Source organism: Zootoca vivipara, chromosome 3, assembly GCF_963506605.1.
Source record: "Zootoca vivipara chromosome 3, rZooViv1.1, whole genome shotgun sequence".
Classification (NCBI taxonomy): domain Eukaryota; kingdom Metazoa; phylum Chordata; class Lepidosauria; order Squamata; family Lacertidae; genus Zootoca; species Zootoca vivipara.
The window spans coordinates 104,984,731-105,007,724 of NC_083278.1; the positions used below are offsets into that span (position 1 = coordinate 104,984,731).

General features: G+C 41.8%; 1 protein-coding gene across 3 annotated transcripts; it reads left to right on the forward strand.

Moving 5' to 3' along the window:
- Positions 1-1,593: 1,593 nt before the first annotated feature.
- LOC118083036 (heterogeneous nuclear ribonucleoprotein L-like) lies at positions 1,594-17,679 on the forward strand. 3 transcript variants are annotated; one of them, XM_060273074.1, is made up of 13 exons: positions 1,594-1,904; positions 2,763-2,881; positions 3,750-3,987; positions 4,550-4,634; positions 5,793-5,890; positions 5,976-6,048; positions 10,781-10,852; positions 12,171-12,388; positions 12,517-12,638; positions 13,199-13,400; positions 14,386-14,443; positions 14,528-14,626; positions 17,099-17,679. In XM_060273074.1, exons 1-13 carry the CDS (start codon positions 1,764-1,766, stop codon positions 17,152-17,154), a joined length of 1,581 nt encoding a protein of 526 aa, XP_060129057.1. In that variant the 5' UTR covers positions 1,594-1,763; the 3' UTR covers positions 17,155-17,679. The 3 variants fall into 3 exon arrangements, with proteins under 3 accessions (XP_060129057.1, XP_034966936.1, XP_060129058.1); XM_060273075.1 differs by lacking the exon at positions 1,594-1,904 and adding an exon at positions 1,921-2,001; XM_035111045.2 differs by lacking the exons at positions 4,550-4,634; positions 5,793-5,890.
- The last annotated feature ends 5,315 nt before the right edge of the window (positions 17,680-22,994 follow it).

The following is a 22,994-nucleotide window of genomic DNA, read 5'->3' on the forward strand; positions in this document are numbered from 1 at the left end:
CATATTGTATGCCATCTGATTGATTGATTGATTGGTAAAGCCCTTCTACTCAAAGATCAGATATTCGCTGATCTACAACTCCCATCATCCCTGGGCATTGGACATGCTTGCTGGGGCTGCTGGGAGTTGGAAGTTCAGCAACAGCTGGAGGGCCAAAGTTCCCACACACTCTTGCCAGTTACTAGGGTACAGTGGTACCTTGGTTTACAACCATAATCCTTTCCGGAGGTCCGGCTGTAAACCAAAACAGGTTGTAACCCAAGGCACGCTTTCGCCAATGGGGCCTCCAAAAAAGAAAAAGAAAAAAGGGTTGTAATAAAAAAAATGGGTTGTAATCCAAAAAAAGGGACACACACTTCTGGGTTTGACGTGGTTGTAATCCAAAACGGTTGTAATCCTAAACGGTCGCAAACCAAGGTACCACTGTAATTGTGTTTTTTTAATAAAAAAAATACATTTTAAGTTTGGATCCAGATGTGAGAGAGCGCCTGGCATAGTGCAAATTCATGTGTAAGCTGGTCATCCTTTTGATGTATTATTAATAACAAACTTCTCCACTGGGACAGAGATGATCAGAGATGAAACGTCCAAAAGGGATTATTGTGAAATCAAAACAGAAAAACCAGTATTTTTGAAAGCAGTTGCTGTCAGCAGTGCCATGTAGCTTCTATCTATGTAGCAATCAACTTGAACCTGAGCACAGTAATGAGAAATTGCTCATATTGAAGATGGATACCAGTGAGATTGAACAGGGAGTTTTGTGGACAAGTAAGCTAAGAACAGAGACAATGGAACGATGATAACAATAGGCAAGTACATAACACTTACTATTGTCTATTACTAATACTTACTAATACCTATTTGAGATCTGGTGGTCTCAAGTAATTAACAAGGTTCCTTTAGCTCCCCCCCCCTTTGTGACCTGGCTATTGGGCAAGTATTGCTTGAGCAATTGTGTGGTTGCACATGAGCACATGGGTTTCCTTTACTAACTGGAGGGTAATGAAGTGGAAACCATATGCAAAACCAAAACCACTTGCATAACACATCTCAGAAAAAGAAAATGATATAAAATTGGTCTAGATACCATTAGAAACAACCCACTTAATATTACAAAGGGATATGACTTATTGAGAGTTACTAAGAATATATTCTGAAAAGAACTCCAAATCAAATTCTAATGAATTGCATATAGGAACCCAGAAAGTAGACCACTGTTCCATATTCACCCCATACAGATTAGCAATGTTTTGGACAGGACTCTCGTAACTCAACCTGCTGATGCCACCCTGCACAGATACACAAAACCTCCCCTTCCCGCAGCGCGCGCGCTGGCGACCGTTGCCCTTGGTAACGGCGAGGTCGTGCACGCGCGTCTTTCCTCTTCCGTCGAATAATAAACAGTAAACGGCTCCAGCTGCAGGCTCTGGAAAAGGAGGCGGGGACGAGAGAGAAATAGAAGGAGGGCGGGGGAAGCGGAGGTGAGGGGCGTCCCATTTGCCCAGCCGCGTGTCCCTGAACTTCTGAGAAGCTTTTCCGTTAGCCAATCACAGAGCTTCCCACACAAAGGTCGCTCCAATCGCAGGACAAGGACCTGCGATGTACTTCCCGATTCTTCGCCGTCTTCTGTGAGGTGAATTGGTCCAGGCAGAGAGCATCCCCCGTCGGTTTCTTCGCCTGACTCCCGGTTCGCGCGCCGGTTGCGGAGCCCACAGTGTCCAGTATCCTTCTCATCCGCACTTCGCCGGGCCGCCGCCGCCGCTATGTCTGCGCCGTCTTTTGGGCAGGAGCAGGAGGAGGAGGACGGCGCCTACGAGAGCCAGGCCAAGCGGCTGAAGCCCAGCGCCGAGGAGGGCGAGAGCCGCGAGGAACCCGTCCCTCGCACCGGGGACTGCTCTGGAGGGGTAAGGAGGGCCTGCCTCTTATAATCCTCGCCCTTCGTAGTATTCGCCAGGAGTGAACGGCGGGTAGAGAAGACGCGCAGCAGCATCCCGTTGCCAGGTGCGCCAACTGCCAGGTTGGCGTGTGTAGTAGTAGCATCGGGGGCTTAATGCTTCCGTTTCTCCCCCCCCCCCATCATTCTCAATACACAAGTTGAATCCTAGTATTTCTACAAAGTTTTGTTCGTTAGTGATGTCACACATCTACCTGTTTTTGTATTGTAAACAGTCCTGAGATCCTCGGATGACAGGCAGTATAGAAATTTAATGAATACTAACAATAATACAGTAATAATAGTAATAATAATAATTAATAAGTGTGCATCTGGGAAGAGGACTGAGCATGTTTCAGAAGGATAACAGTAAGCAGCATCTTAAGGTGTGACAGGTTTTTTATTTACATTATGTAAATAAAATCATGGAATTGCAGAGTTGGAAGGGACCATGAGAATTGTCTAGTCCAGTCCCCTGCACTTGTGGATGAAGATTTAAATGAGCCGGAGAGATGCACCTGGCTTTGCCACCAGCGGACTGAGGATACGTAGGTCCGCTTTTATACATCAAAGGATTTATTGTGCAGGAGGCAAAATTTATCTTGGTTTCCTCTAATAAAACAATGGGAAGAGGGAGGTGTGTTCTTCCATTCTTCACTTTTCTGAAGGCAGTTTGTTCTAACAACTTTGAATTGTGTTGTATGTATAACTTCATCTTTCATTCCCCTTTCAAAAGGGGCTTCAAATTATACTTCGTCAGTTAATCATCTATAATACTGTTTTTGATAGATTTAGATCTGAAAAATAAAGTATCACTTTCATTTCCTAGAATGCTGGTGGAAGTTTTCACAAAGTTCCTGTTTCTCCTGTGGTCCATGTCCGAGGGCTCTGTGAATCAGTTGTGGAGGCAGATGTTGTGGAGGCGCTTGAAAAATTTGGAACCATATGGTATGTTTACTATATATTAAACCTTCGGTGTCTCACAACAACCTTTGTAATGTATTTTAAAAAGATCTCTTCAAGGCTTGTACACGGTACTCCTAAATTGAAGCCAGTGGTAGACCTACATTTTGGGAGTCCTGAAGCTTGACGGTTATGGGGGCCCCTTTGCAACCAGCAATGGAGTCTGGGTAAGCACGGTTATTTTATTCAAATGTGTTGTTCTACGAACATCACACCACTACATCATCGATGCTACTGACTCTCAAACTTTGGGATTGTTGAAATAATATTCAGCAAAAATTAATTTAATTTAAGTTGTGCAGCTCAAATTAGGTCTACTAGACCCATTTTTAAAAAATGATGTGGACTAAGATGATTTTTGAGGCTCCTTCGAAAATAGGGACACTGAAACATAAGCTTCATTAGTTTCATAGTATATCTGCCCCTGATTGAAGCATTGGAAGTACCAAATCCTTCAAAAGTTAATTTTGAGGCAGATCATTCTGCTTGTCTACATATGGAAGCTGGGTAAGAGAGCACCCTGGTTCTGTTTTTCTACATTAGATATTCATAATTTTATCCTCAGAACTTTGCATTTTGCTTTACAGTTGAAAGATGAGGTATGACTGATGTCACTCTTGTGCCTGAAAAAATGTAAACCTTTGCTCCAAACTAAGCCCTTGGTTACATAGACACATTTGCTGTAGATTTCAACAAATGTTCCATTGACTTTAAGAAAGGAAGTAGATTTTTTTGAGTTTACAATAAGATTTTTTTATTGTAAAGTCTTTTAAGATCAAATTTCACTTATGGTTTACAATTGATGGCCTTAAATAATTAGAGCTCATTAATTGTTTTATTGTTTTTCCTGCAGTTATGTGATGATGATATCATTTAAACGCCAGGCTTTGGTAGAATTTGAGGATATTGAAAGTGCAAAAAAATGTGTGACATTTGCATTAAGTGAACCGTTATATATAGCTGGGCAACAAGCATTTTTCAATTACTCTACAAGCAAAAGAATTACTCGTCCGGAAAACACAAACAGTGTCTCTGGTGGGAACAAAGTTCTTCTCTTATCAATTCAGAACCCTCTATATCCAATTACAGTGGTACGTCTTACTCTTAAGCATAACTTTACCTGACCTTAGTGCATCATATTAGCTACATAAGGTAAAATGCTTATGTTTTAAGACCTTGGGTTTTAGCAAGTGCATTTGAGTGAGTGTTCTTCTTTCATTTTTCTTGCATACGTTGAGGTTTTTGAAATTATTGTTTTCATTTTGTGTATTCCCAGTTTTTAAATGGTATAAGACAAGTAAAATTTATTTAAGAGCACTAGAATTTTGGCCATCTTATTAGATATCTGAAACACATAGAGATAAAACAGAATTTAGGCTTGCTGCTTTAAATTGCCTTGTTTCGAGGATAAACTTTAGAATATTTGTCCCCTTTTCTCTCATCATTACATAACTACATAGAGAAGGCAAGGATATAATATCTGTCACTGGGATAAATTTCTTGATCTGTGCTTAGTACACAAGAGACTGTCTCAGATACTAAATCCAAACTTTACCTCTTTAAATGGAGGATATTTGTGTGTGCTAATAAAATTTTGAATAGTATTTGTCAGGTAAATATTCAAATCTGACTATTTCCCTCATTCTTCTGTAGGATGTTTTGTATACAGTGTGCAACCCTGTGGGGAAAGTAAAACGTATTGTCATATTCAAGAAGAACGCAATACAAGCCCTGGTTGAATATCCTTTTTGTATCACTTTGTGTCCATGTGTGTAGATTATGTTCTAGGGCAGGGCAGTCTAACCTCTCAGACCAAGTGGGCCACAAGAGTACTTCGACACCGAACCTGGGGACCACACAGTGATTTAAATTTCCATATCATATATTAGTGTGCAATAAATATTATTTAATATGCATAATTAATATATTTAATTAAACACAGGCAGCCCCCCATTTGCGTGAGGGTTATGTTCAGGGTCATCGTGCTCATAAGCTTGCCTTACCCTCACCCTGCCACCGTTCTTCCCTCTTCCAGTGTTAAACATTGCATGTGCAGTCAGTCACACATACCTTGAACATGCACAAATTGAAAGTTGCCTGTATATATAATTAAATACATAATTAGTAGATTTAATATATTTATTAAACAGATCAGAGCCAGTCTTTTTTTCCTTTTAAAGCAACCAAACAGATCCAAAAACAAGGACGCCACTAGGTGTGGTGAGTTGCTGGTTGCAGATAGGATTCCTGGCAGGAAAGAGAAGGGAGAGGGATAAAGCAAGGGAGTTCTTACTAGCTCTTGATGGGGCAGTAGGGTGGGAGAGAGAGAGAGGAGGAGAGTGCAAACAAGCAACTCTGTGCTAGGGAATCACAGAACTCCTCTCTGCACATCATCCAGCCTCTGGCCTACTTCCTTTTCAACAGCCACTGCTTATATAGCAACATGGCAGCTCCTGCGGGACAGAGGGAGCATCCCAGTTACACCTGTGTTCAGCTGTTCTTTCCAGCTGTGGAAAGGATTTTGATGGCTATCCTGTGTTGCCATTTATCACTGGGAGCCATCCCATTCTTTTCTACCGCATGAGTAGACTTCTATCCCATGCGGAGAGCAGTGTGTAGATTATTACCTAAATTGGGGATGGGGAGTTTGTGGTTCTCTAGATAGTGTTTGAGTATTGCTCCAGTCGTGCCTCATCACTGGCCATGCTGACTACAGTATTAGTCATTCATTCATGCATAAAAATGGTGTTTCTGGATGTGTAACCGCATGTTAAATAAAGAGCCCTTGAGTAATTTCTAGGAGATCTACTGTGTTGTGGTCTAAATTAGCATGACTTGTGGCTGTTTTTTGGGGGGTGAAGGCATTGTTTTAAACAACAATCCTTAACATAAATCAAGTTCAAATCAGTTATGTGTGCTCAGAAGGCAAAAGCAGCACTCAATGGAGCAGATATATATGCAGGATGTTGTACGCTAAAAATTGAATATGCAAAGGTAATGATCATACTTTATCCAGTGACTAAACTGTTTGGGGAGGAAAGCAATGATTAAGACATGCTGTTTGTTTATATCTTAACAGTCAACTCGACTTAATGTCACTCGAAATGACAATTGTAGTTGGGACTACACTAAACCATATTTGGGCAGAGGAGGTAAGTGTTTTGGTAATTGTACTAAATGTGTATTTAAATATATACATATATGCAGTTAGCTTGTCTAATGTGTTAGTCACTTCAAGCCAAGTATTTCTGATGAAGCTCTTGTAATAGGCACCCTAACCTGTAATCCTGGAAAAGAATAACTCAACATTGTTGCCCCTTGCTGGTTCCTATTGAGCTATTTAACAAGGAGCCCACACATGCAAGCATGTTTGCCGTACAAGGACTTGCATTTCTCCAAGCAGCTCTCACTCTTTGGAGGAGAGGACACTGATGCAGACTTTCCTTACAAATTACAAACTACAAACTTGCACACTGCTTCTCCACGGAAAGGATTTTCCTCATTTGTTGGACAAAGCATTAAGAAGGATAGAGGACTCCATCAGGCTGACTCTACACTTCATCATGCACCACATCGGCATCATCAAAAGGCCCTCTGAAAAACCTCAGACTTGCAACTCACCTTGACTGCATACTGCATGCACCATCACCACAAGCATATCAAGGAGGACCGCTTACAGCACTTCTGGTTTGCATGGCACGAAAATGCCATGGTAGACTGTACCCATTCTAAACCAGTTTGCATGTGTTTCCAATCTTATGTCCCTTTAAAATTACCGTTGTAGAATGAAACACCATAAAATGGAAGAGCCAAACTCGTTTCTCTCCTGGTTTTTTCCATAGCTGCCAAGTTATCCCTTTTTTTAAGGGATTTTCCCTTATGCTGAATAGGCTTCCTCGCGAGAAAAGGGAAAACTTGGCAGCTATGGTTTTTTACCAGTGTAAATGCTTTCTAAAGGATTGCACTTACTTTAAAGATTAATTGAAATTCACCTGTACCCTGTCAAACAAGTCCCCTCAAGCACCAATATTTGATGCAAGGACTAAAATGTCTAAGCATTTTTAATTGCAGATGCTAGTTGGAAGCTAGTTTTCATCAGTAAAACAACTGCATGGAAATGTAAAAGGAATTGCTATGTAGTTTGATTTCTGTAAATGTTCTGTGTAACTGAATGATTTGTGTATAATCTGCTGTAATGTACCTTTTGAAAATCTAGGCATTTATAACATGGAGGTGGGAACTTACCTAACCAAGGTAGAGTATCTTCTAAATTTTAAACATAGTGAAGGTTTCAACTTTCCTTTTAATTATTGCCAAAAGGTTGTTTTTACTGGTAGAGCTTGGCTTGTAAAAATGTATTATTTAAAGGTTAGAGCTTGGACATGCAGAATTAAGTGTTTGTAAAAGGTTAATAAGGGGGCTGCAGTAGCAGATTTTCTACCTGCAGTACTTTACATTAAAGCTCATGTTCCCCCTCCTTCAAACTACCAAATTGGGAAGTCACTGAGTTACCGTGGGCAATTCAGTGGATAATTTTCAGAAAGATATAGATGCATATTCAAGCAACTGGCAAACGTAGTTCAGACTGTAATTTTAAACTGTGTCTTGACTCAGTACATGAAAGATTGGGAAATGAGAAATATTTTCTTGAAAGAAAACAAACAAAATACAGTAGGTGCTTCCAAGTGTGTGGAATTTTTTATTTCCATTTCATCAGCAAATTCAATATCATATCATAAACTACTTTTGAAAGAAGCAGAAGTGTTGCTTTCTTCGTTCTTCTCCCCTCTTTTATCCTTTCTCTCTCTTTCCTGTTATCTTTCTCTTTCCAGTCTTTTCAATTCTGTTTGTTCTAGATATTCTTCTCTTGAATTGTGAAAACTTTAATAAAAATTGATTTGGAAAGTGCTCTCAGTTTCAAACAGGGTTGCCATGTACTAGAGTGGCTCCTTTTTTGTAGCCTGTGTATGTGTAATGTAAACTCCCTTGGACCTGTGGAACAAGATGTATGTATACTGTTCTATCTTGTACTGAAATAGAGTTGCTCCCTTGTTCTTTCCCATGTGTTTCATGCAAGAAGAGAGCTGAATTTACCATTTAGAGTTCATTTTGTAGCAGTGTTCTTCCTTGAGCAGAAATGGGAAATCTGTAGCCCTGGAGATGGTGTTGGACTCCAGTTCCCATCAGCTACACCTAGCATTGCCATTAGCCAGGGATGATGGGAGTCTTAGTCCAATAACCTTTGGAGTGCCATATATCTCATCCTTGCTCTAGACCAGTGTTTCCCAACCTTGTGTCTCCAGATGTTTTGAGACTACAATTCCCATCATCCCTAGCTAGCAAGACCAGTGGTCAGGAATGATGGGAATTGTAGTCCAGAAACAGCTGGAGGCACAAGGTTGGGAAACACTGCTCTAGACAAGAAGTGATGAAAGAAAACACAGTTACTGTACTTCTTTCTCCAAAATCTGTAACCTGCAAAAGTCTTAATAAAGCAGCACAGAAAATGCTTGAGTATTTTTAATGTTGTGGACAGCATACTGATTGACAAGGAGTGGGCAGCTTCATCAGCTAGACTAGAGAAGTAATACTTAACTGATTTTCTTGGCATTCTTACAGGAGTGGCCTACACAAAAGTGTCATTGTGATGGGCTGCTTTACATGCAAGATTCAGGGAGAATTACCTTCATAAAACAGGCTTCTGTTCTGGTTTATTCAGACAGGAAAATGTGCCCAAGTTTAGTGTTTAACCAAGTGCAGTTGATTTAAAGCAGGAGATTTTAGCTGATGGCTATATTTATATAAAATTACATTTTGCATTCCAACCTTTTCCTAAGTAGTTTGTTAGCTTCATAACTGTTGTCAGAATATAAAGCTTGGTTTTCAAGGGTACCCACTGATCTTCAGAACTGGGCAGTTTTAATCCTGATTTTTCATTTCCCAAGCTCAAGACTGCCATTTCTTCCTACTCAAACACATAATTCTGGTAACTGATGTTTGTCACTTCCGTTGTACAAAAATCATGCCCTCTGTAACTTCACTTCCATTTTGGATAGCACATGCTGAAATCTGTGGAAATTGCTTCCTAGTAATGGGCTTGTGTTCTGGGTTCCACAATCTCTCTTTACTCTCCCACTATCAAAATCAAATTATTATACTGGGGTCAGCACACCTTTTCAGCAGGGGGCTGGTCCACTGTCCCTCAGACCTTGTAGGGGGCCGGACTATATTTTTTGGGGGGGGAATGAACGCATTCTTATGCCCCACAAATAACCCAGAGATGCATTTTAAATAAAAGAACACATTCTACTCATGTAAAAACATGCTGATTCCCGGGCCATCCACGGGCCAGATTTAGAAGGCGATTGGGCCACATCCGGCCCCCGGGCCTTAGTTTGGGGACCCTGATCTAATTCCTTAATTTAACCTTGGTTGTTTTAACAGTCTCAAACATTGGAAACAAAACTTGAAATATTGTGCATTATCCAAACTGAGATAGAACTGTATGCTACTTCAGTTGGATGTTTCTCATTTCCCATTGCATAACAATCAGTTGCAGTATTGGAATTTCTGATTGTCTACTGAAAGCAAGCAGTGGAGGTTAAAGCTAATTGCTGTTTGTTCTTGTAATACATGTTTAATTGAATATTGCAAATAATTACTTTAGGTTGGTGTGCTGCTTTTATCCAGTACTGTTGACCCTTTGGTTTACTTTACATTCTAGCATAAAATGTGGCTTGTTGAAAGAAATTTTCATTGTTAAAAGTGCTTTTAATAGTTTTTATTTTTCAGTATTGAAAGTATAACATAAACTGTATTAATAGTAATGTATAGTCTTCTTGGCACTTCTCCAGTTGTTGATGTAATTATGTATGTACACAAGTATGGTGCTTTTCTGTTTACTGATTATGAAACCGTGTAATACAATTTTTTGTTATATTATGCTGAAACTTCTTGAAAGAAACCCACTTTGAAAATGTGTTGGTGTTGAAGCTAATAGTGTGATTCAGGTACTGTCCTGTCCTTTGATTGTACTGCATTTACAACTTGTTTTTATGAGAGTTATAGGTAATTTACAGTCTATGGCAGTGGTTTTCAACCAGGGTTCCGTGGCACCCTGGGGTGCCTTGAATGATGGTCAGGGGTGCTGTGGGCAACACTAGCTTCTGTCCCTCTTTCCTTCCCTCCTGATGCCATCTCACATCTCCGCTTCCCAAAGATTTGCATGGCTGTTTGTTGCAGCAGCTTTGGCTACAAGCTCTCCAGGATTTTGGTGCCTCTAGGGCTGGCCAAGGGGTGCTTCCCAGGTCCCTGTGGGGCTGTGTGAGGAGGCACCTCTCTTTGGGGCAGATACTGGGGCGGCAGCTGCAGCTGCCCAGAGTACTCCGAAGGAGAGAAGAGAGGAGGCTGAGGGAACCTTCGACAAGGGAGGGGTGAGGGGCTGCCACCTCTGCAGGCAAGGGGTGACATAACTGGGCTTCTGAGCCCTGAAGTGGGGGTGCTGCAGAAAGAATGTAGTTGGTCAACAGAGCCGTGGACTCAAAAAGGTTGAAAACCTCTGGTCTATGGTACTGTGTCCAGGCTTCTCAGGCTTAAAGTGTCAAATCTTCTCAAACACGATATTATCAAGCCAACATTAATATTGGCTTCTTACAACTGTGTTTTTGTGCTGGAGCAAATCAACTTATAATAGGTTTTTTAAAGTATCCAAACTAAAATCTTAGAGTAACATTGAAGTATCTGGCTGGCCACTTTCTCTGATCCAGCAGTGTTCTTCTTAACCAGAAAATATTACCCCCCTCCCCCGCCATTGCTTACTGATAAGGCTCCAATATCTTAAAGGGGGGCTGCTATTGTTTAATGATGCTTTTCTTTTTCCTTTAGATAGAGTGGAAGGCAGTCAAAGGCAAGCTATTCTGGGAGAACACTACTCCTCATTTAGGCATGATGGCTATGGTAGGCTATATGGCTTCCAGTTACGAGTTATATTGAAAACAATGTGAATATAGTTGTATATGTCTAGATGTTCCTCCTTTTTTGTGGTGCCATTTTAATGTATTCTGCAATCTGTAGTATAAATCCTTTCCCCATCACTCTAGGGTCAACACTTTTTAAAAAGTCTTGCTACATTATTCAGGCACCACATTTGCCTGCCTCCCCTCATTGTCCCCCCTCATTTGCCCTATTACAGGGTGGGGAACCTCATGCCTGGTGGTCGCTTTCATTCTCCAGGCCTGTCTATTTGACCCCAAAACTCTTGCCAGGCCACTCCCCTCACTGGCCCTGCTTGTGCCCTAACTGTTTATGTCTGGCTAGAATGTGTCCTTGAACTCCGATGATGCCTCTTGCTTGGCTGGAGGGCTGACAGAGGTGTGGGAGGATGTGTAGAAACAAGCCTATTGTGCAAAGGTAAATTTTACATTTGTTGCTCCACCCACAGCTGCGTCTGACCCTGCCCACGACTGGCATGTGGCCCTAAGAAGGTTGTCCACAAGGGAATTTGGCCCTTGGGTAGGGAGGTTTTCTCATGCCCTGGTGCCAAATGGCACATCCATTTATGACCAGTTTTTCATGATTTAATTTTTTATTTTTAAATACGTTTTGGTAATAACCAGAGACCTTACATGCCTGATAAATCAAGTTTTCATTCTGTGAGCAAACAATATTTTTTTCCAAGTTGCAGTTAACTTTGTCACAGTAAAAGATGAAATGTTGCTTAATACTTCTCACATTGCACACAAAAAACGCCTCTAAAAACAGATTCAAACTTGCAACCACACACTTAGACCACAAGCTAACAGTTAGATATACTGAAGGTCATTGAAATCAATACAATCCTTTATTCTTAAGTCTGGCTTGTGGCTTTAGGTGTTAATCCACTGTTAGTCGTACTCAGATTAGACCCATTGAAATTAATGGACATGACTTTCTTAAACTCATTAATTTCATATGGTGTGCTCTGAGTCGCACTCACTTGGCTACAGCCTCTACAATACATCATTTCAAGTTAGCTTGTTTCTTGGAGGCACATGGGAAAAGGGAAATTGTATGAATTATATTTTGGTTGATGCGAGTTAACATTCTTGTCTAGATAGACCATGTTTTGGGAGTTGATACTGAAGCTGCATAGCTCATTCTAGCAAAACCTTAATTGCTAAGATGTATTAGTAATTATTGGAAAACTGGCAACTTTTAAAACTTGGCAGCTTTAATCTTCATATCAGGTCAATCAAACTTTTCCAACCAAATTCACTAGAGAATACTTTCTCTTTAGGATCGCGTGGTCCTCTGTTACCACTACCGAGCCGATACCAAATGGCATCTTGGGATACTCAAGAACTTGTTGCTTACCCACTTCCCCAGGCCTCCTCATCTTACATGTATGGGGGGAACACCTCAGGTTCTGTTGTCATGGTTACTGGATTGCACCAGCAAAAGATGAACTGCTCAAGAATCTTCAATTTGTTCTGCTTGTATGGAAATATTGAGAAGGTAAAAACAAAAAGGTTTGGGCAATGAAATTTAAAGAATAATTCATGATTACTGTGAAGAGAACACAGTGTCATGCATATTCCAACCAAACCGAAAATTTCCTAACTTACCATTCTTTAAACCTGCAGGTGAAGTTTATGAGGAGCATTCCAGGCACAGCTTTAGTGGAAATGGGTGATGAATATGCTGTTGAAAGAGCAGTCACACATCTCAACAATATCACATTATTTGGGAAGAAAATTAATGTTTGGTATGTGTGCATTTCATCTTAGTACTAATACTAAAGCACACCTATAATGTTTGTGTCCAGCAGTGTAAGATATTAAAATACTGCTGAATAAAGTTTTTTAAAAGAATACTGTCTATAGAAGATCTAAGTAAAACATACACATAATTACAGTGGAAACAGCACCAGCCCTTTCATTAAAAGCAATCAGTTCCCAAAAGTCTCCCAAAATAAGAAAGTCCTTGCATGCTGGCAAGGTTATTGCTCCCTCTTTGCCTGTTCAATCTGATTATTGTGTAAGTGGTTCAGCAGTGTAAGATACTAAAAGTGCTGCTGAATAAAGTTTTATTTAAAGAATACTGTCTGTTACAAAAGTAATGTGAATATTTCTATATTTCGTTGATCTCCTTCCATAACTTGATAAATGCATGACTGACTTCACTACTTGACAAGTAAAATGTAGATTATCCCTCTGACTTCATATTTTGTTATTATGTTAATAACTTTGCTTTGAGAATTCTGTAAAAAAATCACCTCTTTTTTACTGCAAAAAGTTTTACTAAATATGTACTCTTTATTTATAGTGTGTCCAAGCAGAATTCAATTATTCCTAGTCAGTTATTCGAGCTGAAAGATGGGACAAGCAGCTCTAAAGATTTTACAATGAGCAAAAACAATCGCTTTACCAGTGCTGGTCAAGTTTCCAAGAATATCATTCAGCCACCATCTTGTGTGTTGCATTACCATAATGTTCCGCCGTGTGTAACTGAAGAGACCTTTGTAAAGGTAGGTAGCTGCAGGAATCATAGCTTTTTTATGTCCTAGAGTAGGGGTGGGAAATTGCATCTTGCAGATCTTACACTCAATAATACGACATAATGACATCAAATGATACCTATCAACTTTCAAAGGAGATCAATGTAACCACTGATCAGCTGATGGGACAGTTACAGCAACCTTGTTTCAAGGGGAATTCCCATGCACCTTCAAAGAGACTTGCTACATACTGTACATTTGTACATGCTGGTTTGAATTGGAGGCATCTGTACTGAAACTGCTTACTAAGATGAAGAAAACAATCTCATTTTAGCAAGTTGTTTCAATGCAGACAACTTCAAAACAGACCACTTGGTGCACCAAAGATTTCTCAGTGCAGAGCTCCCTAGTGCAGGAGGTTCTCTTGGGTCTTCCTGTCGGTGCCAAACAGTTTATTGGTGCTGACAGGGAATGCCACTTGCAAAGGAACAGTTGAGAGCTGACTTTAAGCTCATGATTGTTCCCTTGTCTCATAGTGTGACATCCGGTGTGGGACAGGTGGGTTTAGTTTGTAAGGAATGACCTTGTGGGCAAAATTGGGGCCCATGCTGGAACTAATTAATGCTACAGGCTGGAGAGTCCCTACTGCTGTCATGGTTGCTGTAGTTTTAAAAGTACCAGTAAGTAAATCAACCATGCTATGGATTAGACTAAAATGTTTCATTATCTTAAGTAGAATATCTTGTAATTTTCAAAATTGGACAGCAAGATGTTTCTGTCAAGAGTTTAGCATGAGACTGTTGGATTTCTGGGCAATGGAGGAACACTTCTCTGGTGAGAGTATTTTACCCTATAATCATTTTCTTAAAATTAATGGGGTTCCTGATATCTCGACTCATTTTGTGCCAAGTGTCCTCCTTATCATATAAATTACCAGTTTCTGTAACTCAGAATGACATCCTCTAGAATTAGATTGTTGCTGTTTAATGAACATATTTTCACTTTATTGTTCCAGCTGTGTGATGATTATAAAGTTCTACGTTTTATCAAACACAAAGTATTTGATCCAAAGCGTAAGTAAATATTTGATTCTATTTAAGTCTTCAGACTTAATGATGGTGGTGTGAAGTAAACATTTTAAACTCTTGTTTTGACAGCTTCAGCCAAAACGATTTCTGGTCTGCTGGCATGGGAATGCAAGACACATGCAATGGAAGCACTTTCAGTACTTAATCACTACCAAATAAAAGACCCTAGTAAGTCAATGTATTAAAGTATTCTTTAGCTTTATATTTTATCTCTCTATATCATTTGGATAAAGGGTTTTTATGGATGTATTTAAAACATTTTATATGCCATCTCATTAATATAATACCAAGATGCTGCACAATAAAACAATTCTGTGCACAATAAAAACCACCAAGAAACAGCACAAATACAGTAGCCAGGTTGTGCTAGGATATAACACTTGCTGGGCTTGATCAATATTTTCCAATAATAATAATAATAATAATAATAATAATAATAATAATAATATATTAATACCCCACCCATCTGGCTGGGTTTCCCCAGCCACTCTGGGCGGCTTCCAACAGAAAAATAAAACACAATAATCTATTAAACATTAAAAGCCTCCCTGAACAGGGCTGCCTTCAGATGTCTTCTAAAAGTCTGGTAGTTGTTTTCCTCTTTGACATCTGTTGGGAGGGCATTCCACAGGGCAGGCGCCACCACCGAGAAGGCCCGCTGCCTAGTTCCCTGCAACTTGGCTTCTCGCAACGAGGGAACCGCCAGAAGGCCCTCAGTGCTGGACCTCAGTGTCCGGGCAGAATGATGGAGGTGGAGACGCTTCTTCAGGTATACTGGACCGAGGCCATTTAGGGCTTTAAAGGTCAGCACCAACACTTTGAATTGTGCTCGGAAACGTACTGGGAGCCAATGTAGATCTTTCAAGACCGGTGTTATGTGGTCTCGGCGGCACTTCCAGTCACCAGTCTAGCTGCCGCATTCTGGATTAGTTGTAGTTTCCGAGTCACCTTCAAGGGTAGCCCCACATAGAGCGCATTGCAGTAGTCCAAGCGCAAGATAACTAGAGCATGCACCACTCTTGCTAGACAGTCTGCAGGCAGGTAGGGTCTCAGCCTGCGTACCAGATGGAGCTGATCGACAGCTGCCCTGGACACAGAATTGACCTGCACCTCCATGGACAGCTGTGAGTCCAAAATGACTCCCAGGCTGCGCACCTGGTCCTTCAGGGGCACAGTTACCCCATTCAGAACCAGGGAATCCTCCACACCTGCCCGCCTCCTGTCCCCCACGAACAGTACTTCTGTCTTGTCAGGATTCAACCTCAGTCTGTTAGCCTGCATCCATCCTCCAACCGCCCCCAGGCACTCACACAGGACCTTCACCGCCTTCACTGGTTCTGATTTGAAAGAGAGGTAGAGCTGGGTATTGTCTGCATACTGATGAACACCCAGCCCAAACCCCCTGATGATCTCTCCCAGCGGCTGATGTAGATGTTAAAAAGCATGGGGGAGCGGACAGAACCCTGAGGCACCCCACAAGTGAGAGCCCAGGGGTCTGAACACTCATCCCCCACCACCACTTTCTGAACACGGCCCAGGAGGAAGGAGCGGAACCACTGTATAACAGTGCCCCCAGCTCCCAACCCCTCTAGACGGTCCAGAAGGATGTTATGGTCGATGGTGTCAAAAGCCGCTGAGGCAGTTTCAGTCCCATGATGAGGCCTGAACCGTGACTGGAAGGGATCCAAATGGTTTGCTTCTTCCAGGCGTGCCTGGAGTTGTTAAAGACCTATGGTCTTTAAAAATGCAAAACATTTTTTTTTCTTTTGAAGTCAAAAGACTTTTTCATATGGTTGAACGGTTTTAACAGTGTGTTTTCATTTACACAACACTCTTATAAATCCTCATTACACTGATTCAGTTTGCACTTAATGCAGAGCCCAGCTGCATTCCCACAAACAAGCAAACTTATGGGCTTTTGGATTGTGGCTGCACTGCTCATCTCTGGTGGCTTTACTGCTGCACTGACCTAAGCCGTGGCCTGTCTTAGCTTGTTGTCTGAACCTAGATTCGTGGTTTAGCTCTCTCCAGAGAAACTGAGCTGAAAATAGTTTGTCCTGTGGTTTACAGCTTGTGGTTTGCGTGCGAGAGCTAACCTAAGTGTGTGTGTTTAGATGACATGCCAAGTGTAGCAAGATGCTGAGGGTGGAGAAAAAGGGCCTGAACATTTGATTGTTTGTGCTAAGTCATAGTTTGGTTTGGTTTGGTGTTACATGTGAATAAGGGCACTGAAAACAAGTTGATCTGTAAAATGGTAACTGGTTACTTTCTTTGTACTAAAGTGATAGTAAGGAGTGGAAAACCTGGTATAGTATAGGTGTGATAATGTGATAATTTATCCGAAGTGCAACTGTGATAGAAGGCATGGGAACCACATCTTATAAAGCAGAAGAAACTGCCATGTTTTCATAGAACTGGTTCCATAGAATGTGTTTTCTGTATAGGGGAAGGTTGGATTGAGTTTTGATGCATTATTATATGAAGCACTAGTGTGTTAGAAATAGAGTCTAGTATTTTAGTAGCAATTTTTCACAGTAGTCACTTGTTAAAAGAAATCTCTTTTCTCAGACCAGCAAGCTATCATAAGGCACACCATCCAAATTGGCATTTATTCTTAACATTTTCTCTTTTATCTTACAGATGGCTCTGATCCTTATACATTGAAGCTTTGCTTCTCTACTTCCTCTCATTTGTAGAGCAGAGGACAATATGTTAAGGAGCTCCTTCCATCTTTATTTACAAACTTGATGAAATCATGTTGCCTGCAGGCTCTAGGTTTTCTTGTCCCGATCTAACTTAAGTTCACTTTGTTTTATCTACAGACCTTAAACACAGTTTCCATACAGCAGTAAAATTTTCATTTACAATCACTATTTTCCACTTTGGTTTAAATGGCAAGTTGGATTATTATATTGGAATATTAGATGTAAAATTATTGGTTCCTCCTGGTTAAAACTGTATGTGTTGCAGCAATTTTAAAAGCAGAACTAAATTTGTAAACCCATTTCACATTGGTATTTTGTAATGAAACAGTCACTTCACAGGAGAAGAGAAACTTCACAGGAGAAAAGAATATGGTGTTTGTTTATTTTTTGCAGAAGGGTTGCAACTTACTTTAAATAGTGTCTTTTCAGAATATTTTTTACTCCCATTAGCATGATGTCCTTATTGCTAATCCTAACCTGCAACATCCTTACAAAAAATAAATGCTGAAACCTGAATGAACACAGTTTTTCATTTGTTTTGTGATTCTAGTCTTTGGTACTAAATTAAACTGCTTATTGTCAAAGGGTGGTTTTAAGGCCTTGTGTTAACCAGGCTAGGGAGGGAAGAGACCCAAAACAGCAAGGCAGACTATGGCTTACTGGGTGTCATGGACTGGCTGAATGTAGAGGAGTGGTGGGAGGCATCAGCTGGGGAACCCCCAAGGGAAGACAGCTCAGAGCCAGGGGGTGGTGGGACAACTCTGAGTGGTCAGAGGGAGAGGAGGAGCAGACTGAGAGGAGGAGGTGTCAGAAGCTGAAGAGGTAACAGGGTTCAGTGAGCAGGAAGAGGCTGTGGCAGAGAGTAGTCTAGAATCAGAGGCAGAAGCGGAGAGGGGGGCAAGAGGCAGTGATCAGTCCTCGTAGGTCTTACCCCAATGAGGCAGTTTCAGGGACCCTACAGAAGTACAGAGAGACGCTCACACCTACTCAAAACTCCTACGCGGCTTACTTCCAAGTTGGCGTGTGCAGCATCAGGAACGTAATGTCAGTCCCTCCCCACCCTTCGCAAAACACACAAATTGTAACAGGAAAGGGGATTTTTAAAAAAACCACACAAAATAATTACAGTTTTTCTACTAAGTTTTGTTCATTATTATGTATTTTTATATTGTAAACTGCTCTGTGATATTCAGACAAAATTCAGTGAATAATACTAATGATAATGCTGATACTCTGCTCCTCCACAGTTCTTCTAACCTAGTGTGGTGGGAGTGAAGTCAGAGTTTGGCTTAGACTGCTTTCCAAACCTAGGCATGCATATTTGCATGGTCCTAGTAAGCCATGGTTTAGTTTATCACTGTGTGCAAACATGGCTTCTCTTTCTCACTCAAACATACACTCTAAATCAGGCTTCCTCAACCTTGGCCCTCCAGATGTTTTTGGCCTACAACTCCCATGATCCCTAGCTAGCAGGACCAGTGGTCAGGGATGATGGGAATTGTAGTCTCAAAACATATGGAGGGCTGAGGTTGAGAAAGCCTGCTCTGAATGGAAGAAGGTATGACTCACCGCAGGAGAAAGTGCAGAGCGCCTGCAGAACAAAATAATTTTAAAACTTAAATGAATTTTAAAGCAGTTTAAACTTGCAGTGATAGGATATACCGGTAGCTAGGGTAAGGTAAAGGTAACTTTGTGACAACAATTTTAATGCATGTGCTCATGCTTTAAAATTGCAATAGGCGGTGTTTGCTTCCATTTAAAAAAATGTACTTTCAATGCTAACTTTTTTTGAGGTACCTGTACATATGACTTCATTGTGAGCGCTCTTTTATATTTTCCTTTTTTGCTCAGTCTGTCTACCTTAGCTTGCATTTCACTACTAAAAAGCTGTTCTGTTGATCAGCTGTTGGTTAGGCTGGTTGCAGGGGACTGTGTCTCTCTTGACTAAACAGCTGATTGCTGCAAGTACTACTTTTCAACCAAACTGCATACACAGTCTTGACAGCTGAGTGCCCTTGCATGTGGATGTGCATCTCCACTCTAGATAGGCAGTGACAAATCTTTATCTGAACTTGTATATGAGAATTAATTTTCATTAACGAAAATAAAGCATAGGCTGCAATCCAAACAACCATACCATTAGTTCTGCATTTTAAAAGGAGTTCAGGGCAATTATGTGGTTACACATGGGCATGTGTGTTTCCTTTCTAATTGGAGGGCAATGAGGTGGAAAACATGCAAAACCAAAAGCACTTGCATAGCACAACTCCGATAAGCGGTATAAAACTTGCTAGAAACCAAGAGAAACAACCCTGCTTAAAATTAGGAAGGGACATTACTTATTGAGGGTTGCTTTAAAACATCTTCTGAAAAATGCTCCAGATCAAATCCCAATGCATATAGGAACACAGGAAATAGATCATTGTTCCATTTTTGTTCCATACAGATTAGCAATGTTTTGGACAGGGCTCTTGCAGCTCGACCTGCACCAGACCAGGAGCCTTCTGCAAAGGGCTTTCTTTGGTAAGCAGAAGCATTCTTTCAGCATACTGAAATTTCACAATCCTAATACAGAGTGTTTCCGGACGGAGGTTGATTGTGGAATTGGTGTTGCTCATGCAATACAATTTTTTCACACCATCCACAAGACAGTCATCAACAAAATGCCAGCCTTTAATCCAGTTTCCTCTTGCAGCAGAAAATATGTTAAGTAAAATTGTGTGTTATACACCTGCTGTCACTGATGCTGTGGAGGCTTTTTTGTCCCCTGAAAACAGGAAGAAAAAAAACAGTATTGTGATGTTTCAGTGAGCCATGGTATCTCCCCACATGAGTGCAACCCAGCCATTTCATGTCTGACCAAATGATATATGAGATAAGGTACGGTGCTAAGAAACCAGAGACACCCCCATATTGTTAAATTTAGCTGAGAAGCGGAAGCTTAGTGAATGCTTGTAGAGCTTTTACTGTGCAAAGACCACACAGAAAAACAGCAGGTTTTTCTTCAGTTTGGTTTACTGGGGTTCAAAAATCATACAGTTCATGCTGAGATGCATCAAGGTCCAGGGGAGCTCCTGAGAGAAAAAGTCAGTTACAAACAGTAAAAATTACACTACACAGTATAATGGAAAACAAAGTATAAAAATGTAGACCGTAATTATAGCCTGTCCTGGAGCAGCTGGCCTTGAAGTTCAGATAGAACACAGCCTCAAAACAGCCACTGTGCTTCCAGAACCCAGAGACACTTACAAACTGCAAGAATGTTCTGGTGGCTTCTGCGCCAATAAAACATACTCCTTGACAATATGTGCACCATCAAGGAAGGCAATTTTTCACAATTTGCAAGACTGAACTAGCATATCACACTGAAATCAGTAATTCAGGTGAAAATGTCCAGGAGCACCTCTTGATTAATGCCAATTGTCCGAATTATAGAGGAACCAACCACAAATCATGCTGGAGACAGAGGCTCGCCCATGGCAGGGACATGCTCCCAGGTCACACCCATTCTGCCTTTCAAGTTGGAATACATGGACTTACTCAGCAAAGCAGGATGCAGTGAGCTCCCCAGACTCCACTGGGGAACATTGCCAGGATTTTTGCCTCATAAATCCTGGCTTTCCCCTGCCTGAACCTCCTCACTGCCCTAACCTCCTCACTGCCCACAAAGGGCAGTGAGAAGCAACCACCATTTGACTCATGACGTGACAGGAAACCAGTTATCAATGATTCTTAAAGGTAAAGGGACCCCTGACCATTAGGTCCAGTCGTGACCGACTCTGGGGTTGCGCGCTCATCTCGCATTATTGGCCGAGGGAGCCGGCGTATAGCTTCCAGGTCATGTGGCCAGCATGACAAAGCTGCTTCTGGCAAACCAGAGCAGCACATGGAAACGCCGTTTACCTTCACGCTGTAGCGGTTCCTATTTATCTACTTGCATTTTGACGTGCTTTCAAACTGCTAGGTTGGCAGGAGCTGGGACCAAGCAACGGGAGCTCACCCCGTCACAGGGATTCGAACCACCGACCTTCTGATCAGCAAGTCCTAGGCTCAGTGGTTTAACTCACAGCGTCACCTGGGTCCCACATCAATGATTCTTACTCCCACAAAATGTGCATAAGCCTTCAGCTTCAGCCTCAATTAGGTTAGGTTGTGCTTGGTGCAGAGGTCTCAGGTTGCACCAAAAGTCTAAGAAGGCCTGCTTTCCTTTAAACAACCAAGACAGTACTAGTGTTTGTATTTTCAAAGGGAGATCATCCACATTTCTCTATGCCTGCAGCCTCAGGTGCAACTAGAGTTTCTGTGTTTTAGCACCTAATGTTTCTGAAATATACTCGGAGTCGAGAGTGAATTTCATGCTCTTTATTCAGCTCATATTCATCAAGGAGAAGAAGAGAAGACGAATGCTCTTTTCCCAAAACCATCTGCTTATATACATTATTTACACAATGGGCCTTGCGTGATTGGCTACTTCAGGGCTACACCTGTGGGCCAATTATATTGTGGATTGACTTCTGCCTGCAGCCTGATTGGCTGCTCCTACAGGCCAATCAGGTAACAGATTCACTTCTGCCAGCCGCCTGATTGGCTGCTCCAGCAGGCCAATCAGGTTGCGGATTCACTTCCACCTGGAGTTGGATTGGGTAGCTCCCGCTGATTCTGAATCCTATTGTTCTAGGATTCAGCTCAGTACATAACAGTTTCCAAATTAATAATGGCTGCAAACTTATTCCTATTTATCGGGTTGTTGTAAACCCAGTGAACACTACGGTACTTATAAGTAAACATGCATAGGCATCTGTATTAGGTCACTTCCCCCCCCCCCAATCCCAATTTGAAATTGCTGTACTGTATATAGGGTTGCCAGACTCAATAGTGGACAGGACTTCTGTGCCTTTAATTGCCCTGCTCTCTTTTGTGTCTGGAAACCTTAAAGAGAAACCAAGCAATGGGTCTGCTAGTTTATCTTTAAGGTTTCCAGACTCAAAAGAGAGCAGGGCAATTAAAGGCACAGGAGTCCTGTCCTCTATTGAGTCTGGCAACCCTAACTGTATAACGAACTGCAGTGGGACTTCTTTCCCCTCACCTTGCCCAGCAACCAACCAGACCTCCTCACCCCCACTCCATTATTGTTGTTGTTGTTGCTTGTGTGTAGTGTGTTTACACAACTTTTAGCCTCACGAAGAAATACGATGAACCTGGAAGCTTGCTCACTTCCTTGTGATCACTCAGATTATATATACAGTATACACATACACACGCAAACACGCTAAGTTCAGGCAACTTCTTAAACGCATTCTGGTAGGGGAACTATTCCCAGCAGCAGCAGCACCCAAAAAACGTGAGGATGGCTGTTAAATGCTGCCCTCTTTCAAAAACAAATCAATTATCAGCCAGAGGGATTCGCTCCCCCCGTTGTCCTCTTCCAGACCGCTTTGGCGGGAACCGTCCTTTGCCACCAGACGCTCATGCACAAAGCCTGCCTTCACCGCAACGCGCGCACGTTGCGACCGTCGGCCATAGTAACGGCGAGGGCACGCATGCGCGCGAGGCTGCCTCTCCCTCGCGCTTCTCTCTCCCGTCGAGGAATAAAGGGAATCCAGCGGCAGACTCTGGAACTGTAGGTGGGACGAGAGAGGGATAGAGCGAGGCATACCGGGGGAAAGAAAAGGGTTTTTAATCTAGCCGTGACGGGCGTCTCATTTGTCCAGTCGCATGTCCCCGAGCTTCTGAGAGGCTTCTCCGTCAGCCAATCAGGGATTTCCACTTTACAGGCCTCTCCAATCGCAGGACAGGACCTGCGCTCTCCTTCCCGCCCTCCGTTCCCCGCC